Here is a 26,122-nt window from a genome sequence, read left to right on the forward strand (position 1 = left end):
GGGTGTTCAGCCACTCTCTGGCAGTCAGATTCACATCTTAGAAAAGGACATCACAAATGGCTGTACCTCATGTGCCTCAAGCTGATGGGAAAACAAAAAACAAAAACCACCACTACAACACTTAACTAGATAGCAAGCTCTCTGATCACGTGAGGCTTAGTTTAGTCACTGGTAATACACCCTCCATACAGAAGCACTGAGAAGTATGCATACATGAGAGTACACACCAGGACCACTCAATCACATGCTACCAATAAAACAGCTATAGAACATCCTTATTTACCCATTAAAACACTGATGTCAATATATGCGCCAAATACATTTGTGCACTGAGCTACAGCTGTGCTGCTATCCAACTGAGTATGCTACAAGAACATGAATTAATGAACCATGTCTTGAATTTTCAAAGGTGCTTAGCCAGTAAGGGAAAATGGCTGAACTAAACACGAGGTTTTTTGCACATATGTGAAAAAAGTGACTTCAAAATTTCTATAATCCTTTAAACTGTAATAATCACAGCCCAATTTAAAAAAAAAACAAACTGAACTTTAGTTGACGAGACCGACACTAAAGGTCACCTTTTATAATGCAGAAAATGAAGGAGAAGTACATGTTTTGGAATTATCATATAATTCACAGAAATATTTTACAATCATAATTAATATAATCAATTTTGTAGAGACTTTGCCAGCTAACTTTATGCAGCAAATGGTAAGTTTTAGGATTCAGACAAATGAAAGAGTTACTATGACAAAGTAACATTTACTGCTGACGAAACCAGCAAAACCTGCACTGCCCATTGTACACACAGCTAGTTTTTCATTCATTTTCCCTCTCACAAATTCCAGTTTAGATAGAAGCTTGGCAGATGACATGCTGGATAATTCAGTTACACAAAAGACAGCTCTCTAACGCTCACGCCAAGTTTCCAGCAGGCGTTTTCATTATTGCTCAGTAGTGGCTGGCAATGTTTCAGGTTTTCTATTCAATTTCAGTAAAGATGTATCGAAGTGATGACAAAGCCAGAGGGCATTCTGACTGCACAACAACATAGTATTATCATCTCTCCTCTGCAGTCTGCACATCTATGCAGATCTACCAGCCAAGACAGATGCAAGCTAAAACACAAGCAGACCTCCACAGCTGTAAAAAAACGCCAGAAATGTTCATTAGTGATTCGGAGGAGATGCCTAAAATTATTATGTGCCTGTATGCCAATCAGCATCAAATAACTGCATAGCATCTACTGTGGTAGCCTGCAAAGCAGGAGTTGGACAGAATAACTCCAGTAGGAAAAAGAGATGGGAAGCAGTGCTTCATTTTCCCTGAACCTCATATATCAGCCTGAGCACAGACAGAAATGCTTGTGACAAAGAAAATGCTACCAGGTACAATAAGTTTCCAAACAAATTATGCAACAGAATACTGGCATTGGTTTTGTTTGCTCAACAGTGCCACTCTAACTGTTCCATCAAAAACAAATACAAGAAAAAAAAGAGAACTGCTTCTTAGGAAAGAGGAAAAAAAAAACAAGAAAGAAGGACATTAATATTCTGTGACATGGAAGCCAGCAAAAAAGTAGGTCGGTATTCTAGATAAGACAGGTCCTTCTTTCATAGGCATTCCCCAAAATGAAATCTAAATAAATTAAAGAAGCAGTAAGAGGAAAGTGCGTACATAATAATTGAGTAGGGCTATAAATATTTTTAATACAATGTGTATTTTCTTTCAAAGACATGGCAACCACTATATATCCTTACATATTCAGAAAATGATAACGTCCTCCTAACAGGAAATACTATTGCATCTTGAGAACTGAAGATGTATTATTCAAGTCAGAAGACAAAAATCCTTATTTTGCTACGCAACCAAGCATGTAATGCAAGACCACAGGCTCTTGAACATTCAGAAGTTGTAGGACCCATAAAAACACACTGGCAGTAAAGAGGAACAGTTAGCAGGTACAGAGGAAAAAAATAATAAAAGTATCAGGCAGTAACTATACGTGTGCTCTTACTCAATGCTGATGCAGGGGAGAAGCAGAGTGAGGAAAGCACATGAATGTGTACAAAAAATAGTCTTTACTCAGTAAGTAATTTGCTTTTATCAATGTTATGCACTGAGACAGTAATGAATGCCTGAAGCATAAAAAGACAGATGCTAGCAAAATCAAAAGCTGCAACCAGTTTTAAGGGCATAAATTGTATGCCTTTAGATATCTACAGTGAGGATAACTTGTAATGGAGCTGCAAAAGCTGCTTATGTCTTAGTACATTTGAGCTAGAAATCTTCTACAAGCTCTATCACACTATGACACCCTCTGAAACTGTGAGGATAAACTCTAAGTTGGAAACAGTTGCTTAGGCAACTGCTGCACTCAGAGATGCTCACAAAGACTGAGCTCTCTGTATCAAGGAGAAAGTTCTCTATGCTCATTCATGCCCAACCCTCATTTGATTCAATGAGTGTTAGGGGAAAGACAGATACCAGAGCAACTAATAAAAAGACTGCTAGCTCTAAAGAAAAATATTTTTCATTCTGAGACTGAAAACATGGGGATGTCCATAGAGCATGTTGGAAAGACTGAGAAACCGTGACAGATATCTGTCAAAAAAAAATTCCCCCTTAGATGAATGCAATAAAGATAAGAGAACTTCAGCAATACTAAGGCAAAAATCTCAGATGCACACACAAGGCCTTGTGCAAATGACATCCATGCCCAGGGCAAAGGTGGCATCTGAAAGTGGTTAAACCACTTCAAACGTTTTAATCCCAAAGATGCAGAAAGCTATGTGTTCTTACAGCAGTGAAGTGTGGAAGGCCTGCAGCTAACAAGCACACAGCCACAGGAATGAATACCTTCTGCACTTCCCAAAGAGGGGAGCCAAAACTGAAGCCTAGGCTAACCAGGAACACAGAAACAATTCTAACATGAAATAAAACACACCATATGCACACACACACACACAAAAAAAAATCAGATATCTGCTCTGAGATGAATGTAAGGAAATTACTGAGAATGCAACTGTCAAGAAAGATTAACTTAAAAGCCTATAACAACATACGACAAACAGTGAAATACATGACATAATGCACACACTATAGCAAATGTTTATACTATAATGGTAAGCATGTTTGTGATGAAACTAAAGATGCAGTCTGAAGGCATGCCTTTTAATGTGCTCTAGTTTGAACATATGCCCTCATGCGTGATCACATTACTGCTAGGTTACACCAGATATTTCTAAATTAAGTTCTATTATTTACTTTTCCGTATGTCCGATATAGTTTTAACCATAAAAAAATAAAACCTGACAGGTATTTAGAAGAGCCAATGGCACAAAAGAGAACAAGTCAGCGTGAAGTTTCTCTAGAACAACTACGATACTGTTAACCTCTTACTCCAAGGAACACACAACACTGTCTTCAATGTCTCCTGTCTGTTCCACATTAGAAGGAATAAAAGCATGCAATAGTTTCCCAAAGCTCTGATCAGTTTGGCCAGTTCAGCCTACCCTCTCTTACCAGCTGCACATTTATAACTCGGTACTAAAAGGAAACGGTGACTGGACTTAACAGAATTATACGCTGAATTTTGAAACACAGCAAATATAATTCCTCAATTGAGAGTGACATTTGAAGAGATATTTAATTAAAGAATCTAAACACATAAATTGCATATCAGCTCCTACCAGCCAAAGCAGCATCCTCATCACTTTCTGATCCATACTGCAACGCCATGGTTATTGCTGATAAACGATCCCCCTGGGCTGACCTTTTGTTACTGTAAAAAGAGGGAAGAAAAACAAAAAACAACAGATCTCAGAAATAAAAAATAAAATAAGGTTCTTATTATTAAACCACCATTAACAGCCATCCCAAGTGTACCAGTAAACCAGTGAAGCTCATGACAGTTGCTTATCAGGAAAACAGATGGCTACAGAGAAAGAACTGTGGAGCTTACCAAGCTGCTAACGTCCTGTGAGCCAGCCTTCATTTTAACAGGTGGTCCCTCAAACCAGAAACTGCCCATGCAGTCAGAATTCTAGAGCTCAAGCTATTCATCCTCTGTCCTACTTTGAATACTTGAGTATTTGTGTTATTAACTGGGACTCTGGAGAATAAGTCTTCCCAATTATCCCAAAGTTACATAAACAAATTTCTTATTTAATCCTGTTTTATAGGGATTGGTCTACATGAAGAAATCTAGCATGCTATAGGCTGTATATACCTCAATCTCCCTTTCCTCTAGCCCTGCCTGTGCTTGTTCAGCATGCAGAGTGTTTGTATGTGAAGGAGCTTACTCTGCTGTTAACTGGTCTCACAACATCTTCAGCATCACTCTTTTGGCCTTTTATCCCAAACCCGGGGCACACCATCTCACATGTTGCTTTTAACGACACGAACTCCATACAAACACTCAATACCTGACAGAGCCATGCTGCTGCTGGGCATCCAGCCACGGTTTCAAGGCCTACACAGAGAAGACTGGCCAGCAGTGCTGCTTCCAGACAGTAACTCAGCCTGCTGGCATAAAGCCTCTGCTATGTACCAAACTTCTCAACTGATGAATGAAGAAGCAACTGGAAAGCCTGCAGTAAACCAGTCTGCCTAGTAAGTCTGCCATAAGCACATCCGAAACTCAGTACTAATGGCTTGCAATTTTTCATAGCATCATAGAGTCTTTTGAGTTGGAAGGGGCCATTACAGGTCATCAGATCCAACACCCCTGCGATGAGCAGGGGCACCCACAGCTCCATTAGGTGCGCAGAGCACCTCCAGCCTGAACCTTGGCTGTCTCCAGGGATGGGGCATCCACCACCTCTCTGGACAGCCTGTGCCAGGGCCTCACCATCCTTATAAAAATCTTCTTCCTTATATCCAATCTAAATCTCCTCTCTTTTAGTTTGAAACCATTTCCCCTTGTCCTGTCACAACAGACCCTGCTAAAGTGTCTGTCCTCTTCTTTCTTACAGCCCCTTTAGATACTGACAGGCTGCCATGAGGTCTCCCCAGAGCCTTCTCTTCTCCATGCTGCACAGCCCCAGCTCTCAGACTGTCCTTGTAGGAGAGGTGCTCCATCCTGTGGCTCATTTTTGGGGCCCTCCTCTGGACACGCTCCAGCAGGTCCACATCTGTCCTACACTTTACTCCCCCACCTGGATGCAGCACTCCAGGTGAGGCATCACAGTGCAGAGCAGAGGGGTAAGATCACCTCCCTGCCCTGCCTGCTGCTCTGCTTTGGATGCAGCCCAGGATACGGTTGGCTTTCTGGGCTGTGAGGGCACACTGCTGCCTCATGTCCAGCTACCATCCATCAACATCCCCAGGTCCTTTTTGGCAGGGCTGTGCTCCATCCTTACATCTCTCCCAGCCTGTACTGATAGCAGGGGTTGCCACAACCCAGGTTTTGTTGGTTTCTATCTTCCATGTCTTAGATATTTATTCCTACTTATTTATTTCAGTCTCCAATATCATTTTCCTAGATTTACAGTTTATTTCCTTGTGATTTTTCACACACTTTATTTTGTAATGAAGTCTAGCACATCAATCTTCAGAGTATTTCTAAGGAAATAGCTGTACACAGAGTATTTAAGTGTTTGAAACATGAAATATAAAAACCAAACATGGAAGTGAAGTACCTTCTTAAACCATGCTTCATAAATAGGAATTAAATATATTTGAAATCTCAAAAGTATTTGAGACAATATTGGGAATTAAAGAGCACTCCCAACTAAAAAAAAAAGCGTATACACTATATATATTTTGAAGTCAGCATTTCCATGTGACGATGACCCAGCTTTTCCTCCAAGTCCAAAACTTACTTACCGATAATATTTGTTAGAAGAATTTCTCTCATCACCCACACTGCCTTTACCCTGTGAGGAAGGACCTGTCAGCTTGGAAGCAGTCAAATTTGATGGCGTCCTTAATGCAGGAGAGACAAGCCAAGGAAAGGGGGGGGGGAAAAAGAGGCCCACCTTAGACCCAAGACAAGATGCAGCAAGGCTACAGCTCTGTACAGAATTACTTCGATAGATCAGACAAAAGCTTCAGCGACAGATAAAAAATGTTTTAAAGCTAAAAGTAAAGCAACACCAAGATACATTTAGTACCCCAGTACTTCGATATCGATTTTGTTTATAAAAAGCCAGAAGGTCACATTTAGATCGAGGATTAATAGCTACACACACAGCTCAGCCTACAACAGCAGTGGAAGCAGCCAACAAAACACTCCTTAGCACCCAGGTAAAGCTAACCATACCAATCCAATCATGTTTTATCAATACTTAATAAAAGTTTCAGTGTGCACAGTCAAGCAGCTTTACTTTGTCACTTGACTGAAGGGAGGACAGTTAAATGCACCGACAAAGGGCAATTAGTATGACAGCAGACACACAGACTCTGCTAGGAGAGCATGGTTCTTTCTGACACAAGTTAGTGGCATGATAAGGAATTTGAGCCTGATCCACCACAGACAAAGTGGCATAAGTTCAGAAAAAAATATAATCATTTAAAGGGACTATGGGGCTCTTCTACCAAAATCAACAATAGGTAAAAGAGTCTGTCTGTTGAGACAATCAGGTTGGGAAGAAATTAATGATTCTGTGACACAGATTCAGCAGAATACAAAAAAGAACAATGGTTTAATTAAAAAAAAAAAGAAAAAAAAAGAAGAAACCACCAGCCAGTGAAACGTTTCAGAACAGCAGGTGGGAGGTTTGATTTGGACTACACTTTTCTCTCAATTCTTTTGCATTAAAAAAATAATATTTTTTTAAAAAAAAACAATAAAAAATAAATTAGAAACAATAGTTTTAAGATAAGACAAAAGCACCCCCATGCCCCCCTATAGAGCAGTTCAACATTATTGTAGCCTGTTTCAGACACTACAAATATTTTTTGCCAAGTTACAGAAACGAAGAAGGGAGTTGTCAGTTATTGTGACATTCAGATTACTTCAAGCCTTGCAGATCCATTGAGAACATAATACACAAGAATATAAATAATAAAGAATCTTAGGAGTAGAAATGGGTTGGCAGTGCAAGAGAGGAATTCAACTAACAAATATCAGTGTGATTTATCTGTCATCCCTTTTTATGCAAACAGCTTAAGTTTGAAGAAAAATAAGTAAGACTGCAAATTAAACACAACTTGTGATATCACAGAATCATTGAATGGCTCAGGCTGAAACAGAGCCCAAAGATCAGCTAGCTCCAAGCCCCCACCATAGGCAGGGTTGCCAGCCACTAGGTCAGGCACCAGATGGGGCTGCCCAGGGCCCCATCCAACCCGGCCTTGAACACCTCCAAGTATGGGGCACCCACAACACCCTGAGCTTCATCAATGTAGCAAAATAAAGAAATAAAATCACAATTTATATAAAAAGTTTCTGGGCCTATATGTAATTCCTGTTCCATCCAAGCTAACACATGGAAATGATGTGACTGCAGAACCAAGATCTTCTGGCACCACACGTACTTCAAGGAAAATTATTACAATATGCATCAAGAATTACTCCTTAACATTTCTGCTTTTGTATCTTCCTTTATACGAGGTCTTTTGCTCACCACTCTGGCTGACAATGACTCACACAAGCATGAGAAGCATGCTAACTCTGCGTGAATGAATCAGAAAAACCACAACATACGTTGAGCACTGAACAGTAATAACCTAGCAACTTTCATTTCTTTCAGACATAACAGTATTAGAATTAAAGTCTGCAGCTAACACCTTCTAAATATTTTTCTGGGGAGAAACAAAACAAAACCACACCAGTACAAAATCTGCCTCTCAGTAAACAGAGGGTGCTGCAGTTCTCAACTGTACCACACAGATCTTTGCAGGGAATGAACAGCATTTATTTTTCAGCATGGAGTGCCAGTAAACAGCTCATATCAATACTTAGAGTCTATCCTAGAAAGAGTTTGCTAACTCCTTGGAGAACTAGCAGCACAGTGGTTTACTTTTGACATATATGATACAGCTCATACTGGAAAACAATATTTAAGCTTAATTTTGACTGTCACTCGAAAGTAAAAATACATACAAGGATAAATTCAATTGCATTTTAGATAAGAAATATCTGTAATGACTGCACGACTTCTCTGTACACCAAGGACAGGCAGCATCATTCCCTAATTAAGCTCTTTCTGTGAAACAAATACAGCTATTAACAGTGTTTTATCCCTGCCTGCCTAAAGACCAAAACTATCCTTCTCTGATTTTAAATCCAAATCTTAAGTGTCTTGTGCTTCTTTTCATAGCCAGAAATAGGTTTTCAAATAAGAGTTTATATAACGCAGCCTCTGTTCTACGTATCTGTTGCTGAGGGCCTTGTTGTTGCGCTTCTACCCCTATGTAGCTAACTAACTGTGAGCTCTTACCTCCTCACAAGGTGCAACAGTCCTCAGTACTTTTTGCACAGCAAAGCAAAACGAAGCAACTTTTTCCATCACTGTTCCTCCCCTGTTCTTAACTTACAAATACACACGGTATAGGATGGCCAGAGCTTAAGAGAGCCAGTGACACTGCTACTGACAATCAAATACGTACAGAAATATTCATCATGGATGCATTTTAGTTAAAAAAGAAAAAAAAAAGCAACAACAACTCTTTCCAAAGCTATTTTTAAAGTTATAAACCATAGAAAAACAGTAATTTTTCAAGCAATTATTACCCAGGATATTCTCCACAGCAAAACTAAGGTAACAACTACAGAGATTTTCACAAGCTTACAAACAGAATTCTATTTGCAGTACCTGAGTCGGAGACTTGACTTGGCCAGCTCGCTGTGTTCAATTTCAGCCTTTTTCATATTAAATATTTTTTTAATTGCATTTGCATCCTGTCAATGAAAAGAATTTGCTTGTTTATAGTTGAAAATAAAGAACATTATTTTCAGGTAGAACCATTCAAAGATCAGGAACAAAAGTGGGTTTTTTTGATGTTAGTTTTTGTTTTAAACGTTTCTAAATGTTTAAACACTTTTGACTAAGTATTGAAGTATAGAACAAAGTCTCCCTGAAATAGACCTACAACGGCCATAAAAATGGAAAAGAAAAGCTGAGCAGCTTCAAGCTCACTTTCTGTCATATACTTAAAAAAAACAAAAAAAAATCACCTATACTTTGCAAAAACATACAGGAAGACCACACAAACATGAGTTTCTGTGCCTTTGCAATGATTTAGCTATAGCCATTATGGAGCTTTATGATGTTGCTTTTCCCTCTCTCTCCACCAACACAATTGATACTTGAAGTAACTGTTCAGAAACAGGGATTACAAGATCTGAGTGAGGTTACAGGCCTGGGTAACACTGAAGCCACAATCCCAACAGCAGTGCAATTGGAAAAGTCCAAAAACCACTGACAAGCGAGAGTCATCCACGCGTAAGGTCTCCTACTACAAAGCCCATAAGAATGAAGCATATAAGGAGTTATTTGTACTTTCAGAGTACATGGAAACAGCAGTATAATAACTTATACATAAAATGCTGGTGAACTGAAAACTGAGATTGTAGGTGCAATTTGGTCATAAAAGCACAGCTAAAAGGAAAAGAGTCTTTGAAAACTACACAAAGAAGGCATTACTCCACTTTTCAAGCTTATGATGCAATCAGTTCCCAAAACCTGTAATGGGATAATAGCTGACCACTGCCACTAACATTTTAATCTGCAGACTCAGCCATTTCCATTTCAGTCACAAATAGAAGGATCCTCCATGCTTCCAAAGAAGTAATGTAATTCACATCTTGGTACGAAACTTAATTGGAAAAACTCATACTTCAAGGACAAAAGATATTACATCTATTCAAATTTAATATGTACTTATATATATGTATATATAAAAGGAAATGCCAACAGTTGATTTATTTATTACAGAAAAAGTAAGAGGGCCTTATACTGAAGATTTGTTCAAAGATCAACCACCATGGAAAACAGTAAAGAAAAGAAACACTGAACTTTGATTTAACTATGAGTGACTGAAACTAACCTTGAATACTTGTGAACCAGGCTCATTGTAGGTTTTGGCATTCTTTGCAAGAAGATCTATATCCTTGGCCATTGCATGAATGCTTTTATAAGTTCCATTCTGCATAAGAGAAAAACAGACTACTTTGTGGCAACCTCCAGACAGCATGGGAAGCCAAAAGCAAAGGGAATTCATAAAGGATAAAGAGAACAGTTACAGACTAGAGAGAACATTTTTAGAAAAGGAGTACTTAGGAAAAAAAAAAAAAAAGCACTAAGATCTTGATCTTTAGAATGCTAAGATTGAAAAAAAACTTAATACATCAGAGTAACTTAATGTTGAAGGGTTCTGACAACATGTTATTTCAGCTTTATTCTCTAGTTCAATTAATCTTTGTGCTGTCCTTCACTATTACACAAAATGCTGGAATTACTGAACAGTGTTTCAAATTGCTGGAAAAGCAAGATTAAAAAATGCACCAGTACAAAACATCTATTTACAGCAGCAGAACAGAAGTAGGTGATGATAATGCACAACCAAGCTTCAATACATCAATGTTTGATGTTTGCAGGACTTGCCAAGGAATTACTTTAAACCATTAAACATCAGGAAACCCAAGATGCTCAGGTTCAATGCCAGAATATGCTGGTTTACGATGCTAGACCTTCAACACAGCTACTACTGCAGCATTAAACCAGGACAGAACATCAAGTAACTACAGCATTCAGAGTTTTCAGTAGTGGGGAAAAAATTCTCTGCTTTTCTTATCAACTTCAGCAAGTTTAGAATGTTTATTTTTAATCAAGTTTGAACTATGATGCATTAATAAGTTCGTAATGTACCTGAATCCTTTGGGCAATAGTTTTAAGATCTATGGGCTCCTTTATTATTGCATAATAATCTGGATATTGCTGGAAAACAAAAAGAATTTACATGTTATCATAAACAGTCACAAAGCCCTTCTAAACTATTCTATGAGTTTATTAATAAAGATTAACTGCAGATAAGGAATAGTGTAAGCTTCATAATTATAGCATCAGGCATCAGTTTGGAGAGTCAGATTATAAAGCAGATATATGCAATTATATCTCATCCATAAACTGACGTAAAGAAGCAGTTCTGACTGAAAACAAAATACATGCTGATGGTTTTCAAAGTATTTATTTTGCTGGTTAAACCTGTTACGCCACACCCTGAAACAGAACAGTGAAGTCAGACAGATTAAAAAAAAAAAAAAGAAGATTAAAAGTTCTCAACCAAGAAAAAAAGTAAACTAAACTTGCAGAACAGGGTAAGTCCCAGTCTGCAATGATAGGCTTGGGAATGAGTGGGTAGGAGCAAAGCAGCTCTAAAAACAGCTGGAGTTTGCCACAGATGAGACAGTAACAAAAAAACCGCATCCTCAGTTTCTGCATTACGGTGAATAGGGTCAGTTATATAAATTTCCATGTTTCAAATTCACAATGATTACTATTAAAATACCCACCACTTTAGAAGGAAGTTTCTGAAACAGTTCACTTATCAGGCGTCCTGATGGATTTGTGGCAACAGCTACAGCTTCGAGAAGCTGTTCAAGAATCTCCTTCAGGTAACCTGGAGATGACTAACATGAGAAATTACATCAATGAAATGAGGTTTCAATAACAGCCGAAGTACAGTACTTCAAATTGCACTGAAATACAAATTTATTTTTCAAAGATAGGAAAAAAATCAGCTATACACGGGGCCTTGAAAAACAACATTCTTTACGTATTCAGTTAAAGCACGTGAGAAAATAATGTCATTTACACTTAAGACTCACAGGTACACATTACATCCTGTTAGAAGAAACTTGGTTGCCAACATTAATGCAAACATGCATCCCAACATCATTAAAAAAAACAACAAACCCAAACTTCCTATTGTCATATCTGCATTAAAAAACTGCTCCAGGGACAGCTGCAGTAACTGAACAGGATGCACACAGGAAAACAATGTCATTAAAGCTCGCTTGCATCAAGAGTTGGCATGCTATCAAGAACACAACTGAACCAGAACTGCATTTTATCCCTAAGAGAAAATGTCAGAACTTTTTTTCCTAGAGAAAAGAAGAACATGCACACAATGCTGTGAAATAATTAAATGGTAACTAATAAACCTGTGTTAAAAAAAAAACCTACTAAAAAAACACCTCTGGGGGCATAATTTAACCATGGAAAGACTTGATGCCTTTCTACATATGGAGGCCAAGCTCCAGCTCAGAGTCAGCTGCCATACAGAGCAATGGCTTCCTCCAGCTGCAGATGTCCTGCCTGCACTTACTAGTTCTTGGCTGTCATGTCCTTCCTCATCTTCATCTTCCTCCTCAGCATCTCCTTTTTGAACAAATTCATTTTTTGTGCGCAAATACAACTCCCATAACTTGCAAGCAGCTTTATATTCAGGAGAATCGGGCTGAAAAAAAAAAAAACAAAAAAAAAAACAACCACACAAATCAAACAGCATAAACATCCTCAAAATTCACAACTTGCTCAACTGGAAGGGACTTATACATTATTAATAGAAATGTATTAAACATATTGAGTAACATGAAACATCAGAAATTTCTGGTTGAGACATTCCTCAGAGGTGTTAAGAATGGTAGTAAGTACTAGAAAATACTATGTCTGTCACTGCAAGGCATTCAAGCCTTTTTGAAAACTTGGCAATAAAACTGCTTTGGGTAGAGGCACAGACAAGCACAAGATGAATCTCAGGAGATCTCTAGGTTCTGTTGCAGCATATCAATACCAATACTTAGAACGTGCTAAATGTCAGCATGCCAGAAATGTAATTTAAGCCAACACTGCTGCCTTTGCGCAGCACTCAAGAATTCTTTTCTACTAAAGAGGAATGCCAATGAACACACACATATCTCTGTAAGCACTGCAATGATTTGCACTGATCAGTAACAACTCTGAAATTCCAAATAACTTGACAACAGGCTAGCACTCAGGAAAACATAGGGGATTTGTCAGTAAAAATATTTTAAATACAGAGTGGCAGTCAACCATATGCCTATTACTACCTAAAGAAAATTACCACAAAAAAAGGACTGCTTTCCCACTCTTTTGTATTTCCCCTCCCCTCTCCTCTGCCACCACCACTATTTCAGGTGTTCCTGCAGATATGTCACTTTATTTCTGTTGATTACACTCTTCTTCACTCTCTCTGCTTCTGACAGCTTGGAATACAGATGAGAAACCAACAGAATAACTATTTTTATGTTTACCTTACTAGACATAATATTCTCAAGACATCAGACCAGGAGCTAGTTATGAGATAGGCTCAAAGGATACTCTGCTCTGCTAGTCTGCTCCCCTCTTCATTAACGCAAGATGCTCAGAAGTATTACTTGAACAGAAATACTAAACAAGCAAAGGCTTCAATTTTAGTCTAACACTCCCAATAAAGCAACCACTGCCATAAACACCTTGCCAATCAATCAGCCTTCCCTGTATCAAATCAATTTAAACTGCGTGGATAAAGGTAAAAGATGAAAAAAAGATGAGGTTACATTTGTGCATCGCACCTTCATCTCATGCCTCCGTTATTTCTCTGGCAATTACAAAATTCCTTCATCCTGAAAAGATGGCTATCTAATTCCTGTACTACACACAAGATCTTTACAGTATGGGCACAATTCCAAGTTGAATATTCTGCAGGCAAAGGCATCTGACATTTGGGAAAATGCTAATAACTGTTTCTTGCCATCAATTCTTCATTCTTCATGAAATGCAAAAAAAAACCACAAAAAAACCCCACCATATTAAGGGGAAAGCAAGTGTCTTCTAAGGCATACAATGAACATGCAAGCCTTTGTGCTTTTTCTACTGTAACCACAAAGTAGAAATACACTAATCCTTAAATCTGATTGTTTTTCAAAAAGCTACAGACGCATAAACAAACACAGACACTACTTATCTGAATGTCACCTGATTACAGTGGCTAGGTGAATTACTAACCAATTATCTGGACAACTTCCAAAGCCAATGATAAAGGTAATATTAGCACCAAAGCTTTACATTTGTTATCTCAGTCACAATATACAATTTCACTATTTTATGTACGTGAAATGCTTCTGTTAAATGAGATCATTCCAGTTTTTCACACCTTCCTTAAGGCAACTGCAATAGAACCCATTAATACCTAAAATATCGAGTTTGGAGGAATGGACGTGGGGGTTGCAGCCTTGGTGAAACACACCACATACACTCACAATCTACCATCAGCGACCAGAGTAATCAATGTGTTTTCACTTCAGTAAGTGGACAACGGAAGAGAAAGACTCAGCAAACATATCGCACGCCTGCTGTTATTTATAAACTCTTCCTTTTGGGAGAAAAAAAACATAGTCCTTTTTCAAAAGGTCACACAGGATACCTCATAAAATGGGAGGGTTTTCATAGATTAGTCTTTTCCTCAGTTGTTTTTTTTTTTTTTCCTTCTCTCTCTCTTTTGGAAAAGAAAAGAAAATGATCTTCTACACATTATTTTATAGTATTCCCACAGAAAAACTACTATAGCAAGACATCTCACAAAGATATGGTCAGCATTATGGAAAAATATGCAAACACCTGCAGTAAATGCACGTTGCTCTCTTACTAGTAATAAAGGCAAAGCCAGAAAGCTTTCTGCCGAACCAAGCAAGAATCTCAGTATACCTCTATCACTTTTATCATTGATAAATTCAAGCCTTTGCACCTATTTTCCTCACCTTGTAGTAAGCCTTTGCGTTGTTAAAGAGAAGCTGAAAATCAGCAGTCAGCACATTCACATCATCGTATTCCTCCATTTTTAGCTTTTGTTGGATTTTCATTAAATCAATTGGCTGTGAAACCACTTCATAATAATCCGGTTGATTTCTGTTGTAATGACAAAACCAGGCATTACATTCCAAGCAGAAAGTTTAAACACAGGGATGACTAAACGCAACAAAGACAGTTCCAGCACATTTTTGTTACAGCTACAAGATCTGGACAGCGTTCTGTTAGTAAACTTATTTTAATACCTGTTCCATTATCATTCTCAGTTTTTTGAGTTTAAAGTATATTCAGTCTCTACTTACTACATTTTCAAAAGTCATTTCAAGAGTCTATTAATCTTCCCAATACATACTCTTAGGATCACATTCCACCACTGGTGAAGGACACCTGCTAGTCAGACACACTTTTCAGATAGGTGTCACAAGAAATATTTTAAATGCATTCAATGTTTCTTTTCTTTTTTTTTCCCTTTACTGAAAATAAGTACTAACATCAGCAGGTCCCACTGAATAATTACAAAAAAATACTCAGATTATCATACATTGTTGTGACACTGTGATGAATATAGCTGAATTCTTTTTTCATATCTCAACTTTTATTAATGGTGAAACATTCCTTAAAATCCAAGGCTTGACAAGAACCGTGGTCTTACCTTCGCTTGGGTGCCCTAATGAAAAGCTCACAAAGGAGCCTGCCCTGTTCATCTTTGTAATCTCTGATGGTGTTGTAAAGTTCGTGACATACAGCAATCTAAAATTCAAGAACAGTACAATAAAAAATAAGTACATTTTAAGGAGATAACAAATCAAGATCTGGTTACAATAAGAAGGGAAAGGCAAGCTGCTTATGTACAGCATGCTCCGAAGCAAAAGAGTGAAAAACTTGATGCATCTCATGTGCTAGTACAGTATCACAGAATCACAGAATGGTCTGGGTTGAAAAGGACCTCAAGGATCATCAAGTTCCAATCCTCCTGCCACAGGCAGAGCCACCACCCTCCAGATCTGGCACTAGACCAGGTTGCCCAGGGCCCCATCCAACCTNAAAAAAAAAAGCAACAACAACTCTTTCCAAAGCTATTTTTAAAGTTATAAACCATAGAAAAACAGTAATTTTTCAAGCAATTATTACCCAGGATATTCTCCACAGCAAAACTAAGGTAACAACTACAGAGATTTTCACAAGCTTACAAACAGAATTCTATTTGCAGTACCTGAGTCGGAGACTTGACTTGGCCAGCTCGCTGTGTTCAATTTCAGCCTTTTTCATATTAAATATTTTTTTAATTGCATTTGCATCCTGTCAATGAAAAGAATTTGCTTGTTTATCGTTGAAAATAAAGAACATTATTTTCAGGTAGAACCATTCAAAGATCAGGAACAAAAGTGGGTTTTTTTTGATGTTAGTTTTTGTTTTAAACGTTTCTAAATGTTTAAACACTTTTGACTAAGTATTGAAGTATAGAACAAAGTCTCCCTGAAATAGACCTACAACGGCCATAAAAATGGAAAAGAAAAGCTGAGCAGCTTCAAGCTCACTTTCTGTCATATACTTAAAAAAAACAAAAAAAAATCACCTATACTTTGCAAAAACATACAGGAAGACCACACAAACATGAGTTTCTGTGCCTTTGCAATGATTTAGCTATAGCCATTATGGAGCTTTATGATGTTGCTTTTCCCTCTCTCTCCACCAACACAATTGATACTTGAAGTAACTGTTCAGAAACAGGGATTACAAGATCTGAGTGAGGTTACAGGCCTGGGTAACACTGAAGCCACAATCCCAACAGCAGTGCAATTGGAAAAGTCCAAAAACCACTGACAAGCGAGAGTCATCCACGCGTAAGGTCTCCTACTACAAAGCCCATAAGAATGAAGCATATAAGGAGTTATTTGTACTTTCAGAGTACATGGAAACAGCAGTATAACTTATACATAAAATGCTGGTGAACTGAAAACTGAGATTGTAGGTGCAATTTGGTCATAAAAGCACAGCTAAAAGGAAAAGAGTCTTTGAAAACTACACAAAGAAGGCATTACTCCACTTTTCAAGCTTATGATGCAATCAGTTCCCAAAACCTGTAATGGGATAATAGCTGACCACTGCCACTAACATTTTAATCTGCAGACTCAGCCATTTCCATTTCAGTCACAAATAGAAGGATCCTCCATGCTTCCAAAGAAGTAATGTAATTCACATCTTGGTACGAAACTTAATTGGAAAAACTCATACTTCAAGGAAAAAAGATACTACATCTATTCAAATTTAATATGTACTTATATATATGTATATATAAAAGGAAATGCCAACAGTTGATTTATTTATTACAGAAAAAGTAAGAGGGCCTTATACTGAAGATTTGTTCAAAGATCAACCACCATGGAAAACAGTAAAGAAAAGAAACACTGAACTTTGATTTAACTATGAGTGACTGAAACTAACCTTGAATACTTGTGAACCAGGCTCATTGTAGGTTTTGGCATTCTTTGCAAGAAGATCTATATCCTTGGCCATTGCATGAATGCTTTTATAAGTTCCATTCTGCATAAGAGAAAAACAGACTACTTTGTGGCAACCTCCAGACAGCATGGGAAGCCAAAAGCAAAGGGAATTCATAAAGGATAAAGAGAACAGTTACAGACTAGAGAGAACATTTTTAGAAAAGGAGTACTTAGGAAAAAAAAAAAAAAAGCACTAAGATCTTGATCTTTAGAATGCTAAGATTGAAAAAAAACTTAATACATCAGAGTAACTTAATGTTGAAGGGTTCTGACAACATGTTATTTCAGCTTTATTCTCTAGTTCAATTAATCTTTGTGCTGTCCTTCACTATTACACAAAATGCTGGAATTACTGAACAGTGTTTCAAATTGCTGGAAAAGCAAGATTAAAAAATGCACCAGTACAAAACATCTATTTACAGCAGCAGAACAGAAGTAGGTGATGATAATGCACAACCAAGCTTCAATACATCAATGTTTGATGTTTGCAGGACTTGCCAAGGAATTACTTTAAACCATTAAACATCAGGAAACCCAAGATGCTCAGGTTCAATGCCAGAATACGCTGGTTTACGATGCTAGACCTTCAACACAGCTACTACTGCAGCATTAAACCAGGACAGAACATCAAGTAACTACAGCATTCAGAGTTTTCAGTAGTGGGGAAAAAATTCTCTGCTTTTCTTATCAACTTCAGCAAGTTTAGAATGTTTATTTTTAATCAAGTTTGAACTATGATGCATTAATAAGTTCGTAATGTACCTGAATCCTTTGGGCAATAGTTTTAAGATCTATGGGCTCCTTTATTATTGCATAATAATCTGGATATTGCTGGAAAACAAAAAGAATTTACATGTTATCATAAACAGTCACAAAGCCCTTCTAAACTATTCTATGAGTTTATTAATAAAGATTAACTGCAGATAAGGAATAGTGTAAGCTTCATAATTATAGCATCAGGCATCAGTTTGGAGAGTCAGATTATAAAGCAGATATATGCAATTATATCTCATCCATAAACTGACGTAAAGAAGCAGTTCTGACTGAAAACAAAATACATGCTGATGGTTTTCAAAGTATTTATTTTGCTGGTTAAACCTGTTACGCCACACCCTGAAACAGAACAGTGAAGTCAGACAGATTAAAAAAAAAAAAAAGAAGATTAAAAGTTCTCAACCAAGAAAAAAAGTAAACTAAACTTGCAGAACAGGGTAAGTCCCAGTCTGCAATGATAGGCTTGGGAATGAGTGGGTAGGAGCAAAGCAGCTCTAAAAACAGCTGGAGTTTGCCACAGATGAGACAGTAACAAAAAAACCGCATCCTCAGTTTCTGCATTACGGTGAATAGGGTCAGTTATATAAATTTCCATGTTTCAAATTCACAATGATTACTATTAAAATACCCACCACTTTAGAAGGAAGTTTCTGAAACAGTTCACTTATCAGGCGTCCTGATGGATTTGTGGCAACAGCTACAGCTTCGAGAAGCTGTTCAAGAATCTCCTTCAGGTAACCTGGAGATGACTAACATGAGAAATTACATCAATGAAATGAGGTTTCAATAACAGCCGAAGTACAGTACTTCAAATTGCACTGAAATACAAATTTATTTTTCAAAGATAGAAAAAAAATCAGCTATACACGGGGCCTTGAAAAACAACATTCTTTACATATTCAGTTAAAGCACGTGAGAAAATAATGTCATTTACACTTAAGACTCACAGGTACACATTACATCCTGTTAGAAGAAACTTGGTTGCCAACATTAATGCAAACATGCATCCCAACATCATTAAAAAAAACAACAAACCCAAACTTCCTATTGTCATATCTGCATTAAAAAACTGCTCCAGGGACAGCTGCAGTAACTGAACAGGATGCACACAGGAAAACAATGTCATTAAAGCTCGCTTGCATCAAGAGTTGGCATGCTATCAAGAACACAACTGAACCAGAACTGCATTTTATCCCTAAGAGAAAATGTCAGAACTTTTTTTCCTAGAGAAAAGAAGAACATGCACACAATGCTGTGAAATAATTAAATGGTAACTAATAAACCTGTGTTAAAAAAAAAACCTACTAAAAAAACACCTCTGGGGGCATAATTTAACCATGAAAAGACTTGATGCCTTTCTACATATGGAGGCCAAGCTCCAGCTCAGAGTCAGCTGCCATACAGAGCAATGGCTTCCTCCAGCTGCAGATGTCCTGCCTGCACTTACTAGTTCTTGGCTGTCATGTCCTTCCTCATCTTCATCTTCCTCCTCAGCATCTCCTTTTTGAACAAATTCATTTTTTGTGCGCAAATACAACTCCCATAACTTGCAAGCAGCTTTATATTCAGGAGAATCGGGCTGAAAAAAAAAAAAACAAAAAAAAAAACAACCACACAAATCAAACAGCATAAACATCCTCAAAATTCACAACTTGCTCAACTGGAAGGGACTCATAAATTATTAATAGAAATGTATTAAACATATTGAGTAACATGAAACATCAGAAATTTCTGGTTGAGACATTCCTCAGAGGTGTTAAGAATGGTAGTAAGTACTAGAAAATACTATGTCTGTCACTGCAAGGCATTCAAGCCTTTTTGAAAACTTGGCAATAAAACTGCTTTGGGTAGAGGCACAGACAAGCACAAGATGAATCTCAGGAGATCTCTAGGTTCTGTTGCAGCATATCAATACCAATACTTAGAACGTGCTAAATGTCAGCATGCCAGAAATGTAATTTAAGCCAACACTGCTGCCTTTGCGCAGCACTCAAGAATTCTTTTCTACTAAAGAGGAATGCCAATGAACACACACATATCTCTGTAAGCACTGCAATGATTTGCACTGATCAGTAACAACTCTGAAATTCCAAATAACTTGACAACAGGCTAGCACTCAGGAAAACATAGGGGATTTGTCAGTAAAAATATTTTAAATACAGAGTGGCAGTCAACCATATGCCTATTACTACCTAAAGAAAATTACCACAAAAAAAGGACTGCTTTCCCACTCTTTTGTATTTCCCCTCCCCTCTCCTCTGCCACCACCACTATTTCAGGTGTTCCTGCAGATATGTCACTTTATTTCTGTTGATTACACTCTTCTTCACTCTCTCTGCTTCTGACAGCTTGGAATACAGATGAGAAACCAACAGAATAACTATTTTTATGTTTACCTTACTAGACATAATATTCTCAAGACATCAGACCAGGAGCTAGTTATGAGATAGGCTCAAAGGATACTCTGCTCTGCTAGTCTGCTCCCCTCTTCATTAACGCAAGATGCTCAGAAGTATTACTTGAACAGAAATACTAAACAAGCAAAGGCTTCAATTTTAGTCTAACACTCCCAATAAAGCAACCACTGCCATAAACACCTTGCCAATCAATCAGCCTTCCCTGTATCAAATCAATTTAAACTGCGTGGATAAAGGTAAAAGATGAAAAAAAGATGAGGTTACATTTGTGCATCGCACCTTCATCTCATGCCTCCGTTATTTCTCTGGCAATTACAAAATTCCTTCATCCTGAAAAGATGGCTATCTAACTCCTGTACTACACACAAGATCTTTACAGTATGGGCACAATTCCAGGTTGAATATTCTGCAGGCAAAGGCATCTGACATTTGGGAAAATGCTAATAACTGTTTCTTGCCATCAATTCTTCATTCTTCATGAAATGCAAAAAAAAACCACAAAAAAACCCCACCATATTAAGGGGAAAGCAAGTGTCTTCTAAGGCATACAATGAACATGCAAGCCTTTGTGCTTTTTCTACTGTAACCACAAAGTAGAAATACACTAATCCTTAAATCTGATTGTTTTTCAAAAAGCTACAGACGCATAAACAAACACAGACACTACTTATCTGAATGTCACCTGATTACAGTGGCTAGGTGAATTACAAACCAATTATCTGGGCAACTTCCAAAGCCAATGATAAAGGTAATATTAGCACCAAAGCTTTACATTTGTTATCTCAGTCACGATATACAATTTCACTATTTTATGTACGTGAAATGCTTCTGTTAAATGAGATCATTCCAGTTTTTCACACCTTCCTTAAGGCAACTGCAATAGAACCCATTAATACCTAAAATATCGAGTTTGGAGGAATGGACGTGGGGGTTGCAGCCTTGGTGAAACACACCACATACACTCACAATCTACCATCAGCGACCAGAGTAATCAATGTGTTTTCACTTCAGTAAGTGGACAACGGAAGAGAAAGACTCAGCAAACATATCGCACGCCTGCTGTTATTTATAAACTCTTCCTTTTGGGAGAAAAAAAACATAGTCCTTTTTCAAAAGGTCACACAGGATACCTCATAAAATGGGAGGGTTTTCATAGATTAGTCTTTTCCTCAGTTGTTTTTTTTTTTTTTCCTTCTCTCTCTCTTTTGGAAAAGAAAAGAAAATGATCTTCTACACATTATTTTATAGTATTCCCACAGAAAAACTACTATAGCAAGACATCTCACAAAGATATGGTCAGCATTATGGAAAAATATGCAAACACCTGCAGTAAATGCACGTTGCTCTCTTACTAGTAATAAAGGCAAAGCCAGAAAGCTTTCTGCCGAACCAAGCAAGAATCTCAGTATACCTCTATCACTTTTATCATTGATAAATTCAAGCCTTTGCACCTATTTTCCTCACCTTGTAGTAAGCCTTTGCGTTGTTAAAGAGAAGCTGAAAATCAGCAGTCAGCACATTCACATCATCGTATTCCTCCATTTTTAGCTTTTGTTGGATTTTCATTAAATCAATTGGCTGTGAAACCACTTCATAATAATCCGGTTGATTTCTGTTGTAATGACAAAACCAGGCATTACATTCCAAGCAGAAAGTTTAAACACAGGGATGACTAAACGCAACAAAGACAGTTCCAGCACATTTTTGTTACAGCTACAAGATCTGGACAGCGTTCTGTTAGTAAACTTATTTTAATACCTGTTCCATTATCATTCTCAGTTTTTTGAGTTTAAAGTATATTCAGTCTCTACTTACTACATTTTCAAAAGTCATTTCAAGAGTCTATTAATCTTCCCAATACATACTCTTAGGATCACATTCCACCACTGGTGAAGGACACCTGCTAGTCAGACACACTTTTCAGATAGGTGTCACAAGAAATATTTTAAATGCATTCAATGTTTCTTTTCTTTTTTTTTCCCTTTACTGAAAATAAGTACTAACATCAGCAGGTCCCACTGAATAATTACAAAAAAATACTCAGATTATCATACATTGTTGTGACACTGTGATGAATATAGCTGAATTCTTTTTTCATATCTCAACTTTTATTAATGGTGAAACATTCCTTAAAATCCAAGGCTTGACAAGAACCGTGGTCTTACCTTCGCTTGGGTGCCCTAATGAAAAGCTCACAAAGGAGCCTGCCCTGTTCATCTTTGTAATCTCTGATGGTGTTGTAAAGTTCGTGACATACAGCAATCTAAAATTCAAGAACAGTACAATAAAAAATAAGTACATTTTAAGGAGATAACAAATCAAGATCTGGTTACAATAAGAAGGGAAAGGCAAGCTGCTTATGTACAGCATGCTCCGAAGCAAAAGAGTGAAAAACTTGATGCATCTCATGTGCTAGTACAGTATCACAGAATCACAGAATGGTCTGGGTTGAAAAGGACCTCAAGGATCATGGAGTCTCAACCCCCCTGCTGAGTGCAGGGTTGCCAACCACTAGACCAGGCTGCCCAGAGCCACGTCCAGTCTGGCCTTGAATACCTCCAGGGACGGGGCATCCACAACCTCCTTGGGCAACCTGTTCCAGTGCGTCACCACCCTCTGAGTGAAAAACTTCCTCCTAACATCTAACCTACATCTCCCCTGTCTCAGCTTAAAACCATTCCCCCTTGTCCTATCGCTATCTACCCTCACAAACAATCGTTCCCCCTCCTGTTTATGCGCTCCCTTCAAGTACTGGCAGGCCACAATGAGGTCTCCCCAGAGCCTTCTCTTCTCCAAACTAAACAAGCCCAGTTCCCTCAACCTTTCCTCATAGGAGAGGTGCTCCAGCCCTCTGATCATCTTGGTCGCCCTCCTCTGAATTCTTTCCAAGAGCTCCACGTCCTTCTTGTGCTGGGGGCCCCAGGCCTGGATGCAGTCCTCCAGATGGGGCCTCACAAGAGCTGAGCAGAGGGGGACCACCACCTCCCTCTCCCTGCTGACCACTCCTCTTTTAATGCAGCCCAGAACATAGTTGGCCTTGCGGGCTGCCAGCGCACACTGCTGGCTCATGTCCAGCTTCTCATCCACCAGGACCCCCAAGTCCCTCTCCACAGGGTTGCTCTCGAGGAGTTCTTCACCCAGACTGTATAAATACCTGGGATTGCCCCGGCCCAACTGCAGCACCTTGCAGATCTGGCAAGCATGTCAGGTACTGCAGAATGTTAGGGCTGGCTGTTTGGCTTTTGTTTTGTATTGTTTGATTTAATACAGTGAACTTTCTTTCAACACTAATTCTAAGTAGAACACTCAAAACGCAGATTAATTTACTACAACTCTCTTTGAGTTACAGACACACAAAACTGTGACAGAGGTCCTTTCACCCTGCAATTACTTAAAATTAGACCGCGGACTCAAAGGCATAATGATGACATTGTATGTTTCAGCACATATTGAAGTGCTGTTCTCCACCTATATCTCCAAGCATTTGCTATTCAGATGCAACTCTCAACTTCTGCACTTTATTACTTTAGCTCCCTCTCCAGTCTCCTTCCATCTGCTAAAATCAAAGAAGAAAAAAAAATACAAAAAGGAAAACGGAAAAGGGAAAAACAAAAATGAGAACAAACCAAAGCTGAATGAGATCCTGAACACACCCTAGCCAAGGCAGCCACAGTTTCAGGACACGATGAACTCAGTGTATACATTCTAAATATGATTGTCAGATGTGCAGCAAGCCTGTTATGTCCTGGTACAAGTCACATCACACATTGTGAAGACCATATTCCATTTCACAATCCAGCATTTCTCAGACAAGAATACACAAAACACAAGAGAAAAAAAAAGGGTGTGCATAAGAAGAAGGTACTAACAGGATCCACAGTTGGGAGATTGGAAAGCCTCCTCCTCTTCCTGCTCGGGCCTGGTATATTCGTGGAGTGGTGGCCATCATCAAAGTCCCCTCCGCTGACGCTGCTCGACGGCGAGGTTGCTCTTCGCCTCTTGGAACCCATGGAATCCAACTTCTTCTATAATGAAGAGAAATGTTCTTAAACTCTTGGCATTGCAACCAAACCCTCTGATGAGAGCAAGCTATTAAGTGAGCCATGTCTTGTGATGGGTCAAACATGTTTCTTATATCCACAATTCAGTTAAGCCACATGTTAACACCAGACACCAGCTGGGAGTAAAGGGAAGGCAAAATGGCCCTGCAGTTTTACACTGCCACTAACACCACCAGCATCAGAAACCAAGGGCTCACAGGCACGAAGATGTATTTAGTAGCTTTTACCAGGACATGTTCTGAAATCTTTTACATTTTGGTTCCACAAGCCATGCATGACTACTAAATGAGAACTGCTGTTTTAAAGGAAAGAGCTGTATGGAGAGAAATGCTCAGTCCTGGTAGAAAAGCACTTCATTTCATCTTGAATTATAAAACCAACACAAAATAAAAAGGATGCCACAAAGAAAACTAATGATGAAGTAAAACATGAACTGCTACTGAATACCTTGTCTTAGATTCAAGCCAAAAAAGGGCTAGGTCATTGTGTGACCACAACTCCCACTTCACGTGTAAGATGAATAGTTCAATCATCAAGAAGTAGAAAAATCCACCTGCAGTTTCGGTCACAATTTCTAATTTATCAGTGTAACAGTGACAAATGAATAGCTACTGTCCAATGACTATGGTGATTTATGGACCACATTGCTGGCTCTTCCCCAGTTTCTAGTGACAGTACCATAACAACATCTTCATTTGTAGCTATCTCAAAGGACAGAAAAGATTCATCCATCCCAGCCTACACTGAATCAAGGGATCTTTTAGGAAGTTACAAGGTATGGCAGTACAACATAACTGCACAAGAGCATTTATGTTAGCAACAGAATTAATCTTGAACACACAGATGAGATGAATAAGAACGAGGCAGGAATAATTAACGGTTAGGAAAAGCCTAATGCAGAAGAATGAAGAGCATGGTGCATATTCAATCAATAATTTACCAGATTTACCAGAGTACAACCAGCACCTCGAAAAGCCAGTCTCCTCATAGTGTCTGATGGGCAAGCACAGATACTAGGGGAACGGGACACCCAGAGCACCAGGTCAGCAGTGCTGTTAGTATAGTCAGAGCTGAAAGACAAGAACAAGGACAGAGAGGGGAAAGCTGACAGTAGATAGACTATTCAAGTCAAAGAATAAATCGAGTAATTCAAGTTGGCAGAGAAAAAGCAAGAAAAGGGAGGCAGCGTTTGTTTTTTAAGCTTAGCAGAAACTCTACTTTTGTAGAGCAGCTCTGTACGCAGAACGCAAGGCATTTCTGTCATGTTTACAGAAAAAATAGCAACACGTTCCTCCGATGTTTCAGAATAAGTAATGCTGATTTCCCAGCCACTTGTACAACAGTGAACCATCACGCAGGGCAGGGAGCACATATCTGACCTGAGAGTCCAAGCTACAGAGCAGATAACGTGGATGTGGAGCAGTACAATGACAACACTACAGCAATTGGTAGGGCCAAAACACGCGTGTTAGCCTCTGGTGGGGAAGCACTCCATCCGTCCTCCAAGCGAACTGTTATCTTCATCAGGAAGAATCACTGAGTGCCCAGCCACAAAGCTTCCTTATAGATAGATCTGCTTCAGTTTACAAGCAGTCTCCAAGTCCGAT

The 26,122-nt window shown here is 38.5% G+C and overlaps 1 protein-coding gene across 5 annotated transcripts in view; it reads right to left on the bottom strand.

Annotated features, from left to right (window-relative positions):
• PBRM1 (polybromo 1) overlaps positions 1 to 25,546 on the bottom strand; it is a 67,923-nt gene extending 42,377 nt beyond the window's left edge. For 3 of the 5 annotated variants that reach the window (XM_021409213.1, XM_021409211.1, XM_021409214.1), the window contains exons 1-9: positions 15,412 to 15,548; positions 14,711 to 14,858; positions 12,277 to 12,408; positions 11,462 to 11,578; positions 10,818 to 10,886; positions 9,997 to 10,095; positions 8,763 to 8,848; positions 5,830 to 5,928; positions 3,693 to 3,784 (exon numbers count right to left, since the gene is read on the bottom strand). In XM_021409213.1, the coding sequence (XP_021264888.1) occupies positions 3,693 to 3,784; positions 5,830 to 5,928; positions 8,763 to 8,848; positions 9,997 to 10,095; positions 10,818 to 10,886; positions 11,462 to 11,578; positions 12,277 to 12,408; positions 14,711 to 14,812 (796 nt within the window). In that variant the 5' untranslated portion in view covers positions 14,813 to 14,858; positions 15,412 to 15,548. Of the gene's footprint in view, positions 1 to 3,692; positions 3,785 to 5,829; positions 5,929 to 8,762; positions 8,849 to 9,996; positions 10,096 to 10,817; positions 10,887 to 11,461; positions 11,579 to 12,276; positions 12,409 to 13,159; positions 13,168 to 14,710; positions 14,859 to 15,411; positions 15,549 to 19,480; positions 19,617 to 21,918; positions 22,067 to 22,619; positions 22,718 to 24,323; positions 24,480 to 25,455 lie in introns of those variants that run through there. The other 2 variants (XM_021409215.1, XM_021409212.1) reach the window with 2 other exon arrangements.

The sequence above is a fragment of the Numida meleagris genome, chromosome 11, assembly GCF_002078875.1.
Source record: "Numida meleagris isolate 19003 breed g44 Domestic line chromosome 11, NumMel1.0, whole genome shotgun sequence".
Classification (NCBI taxonomy): domain Eukaryota; kingdom Metazoa; phylum Chordata; class Aves; order Galliformes; family Numididae; genus Numida; species Numida meleagris.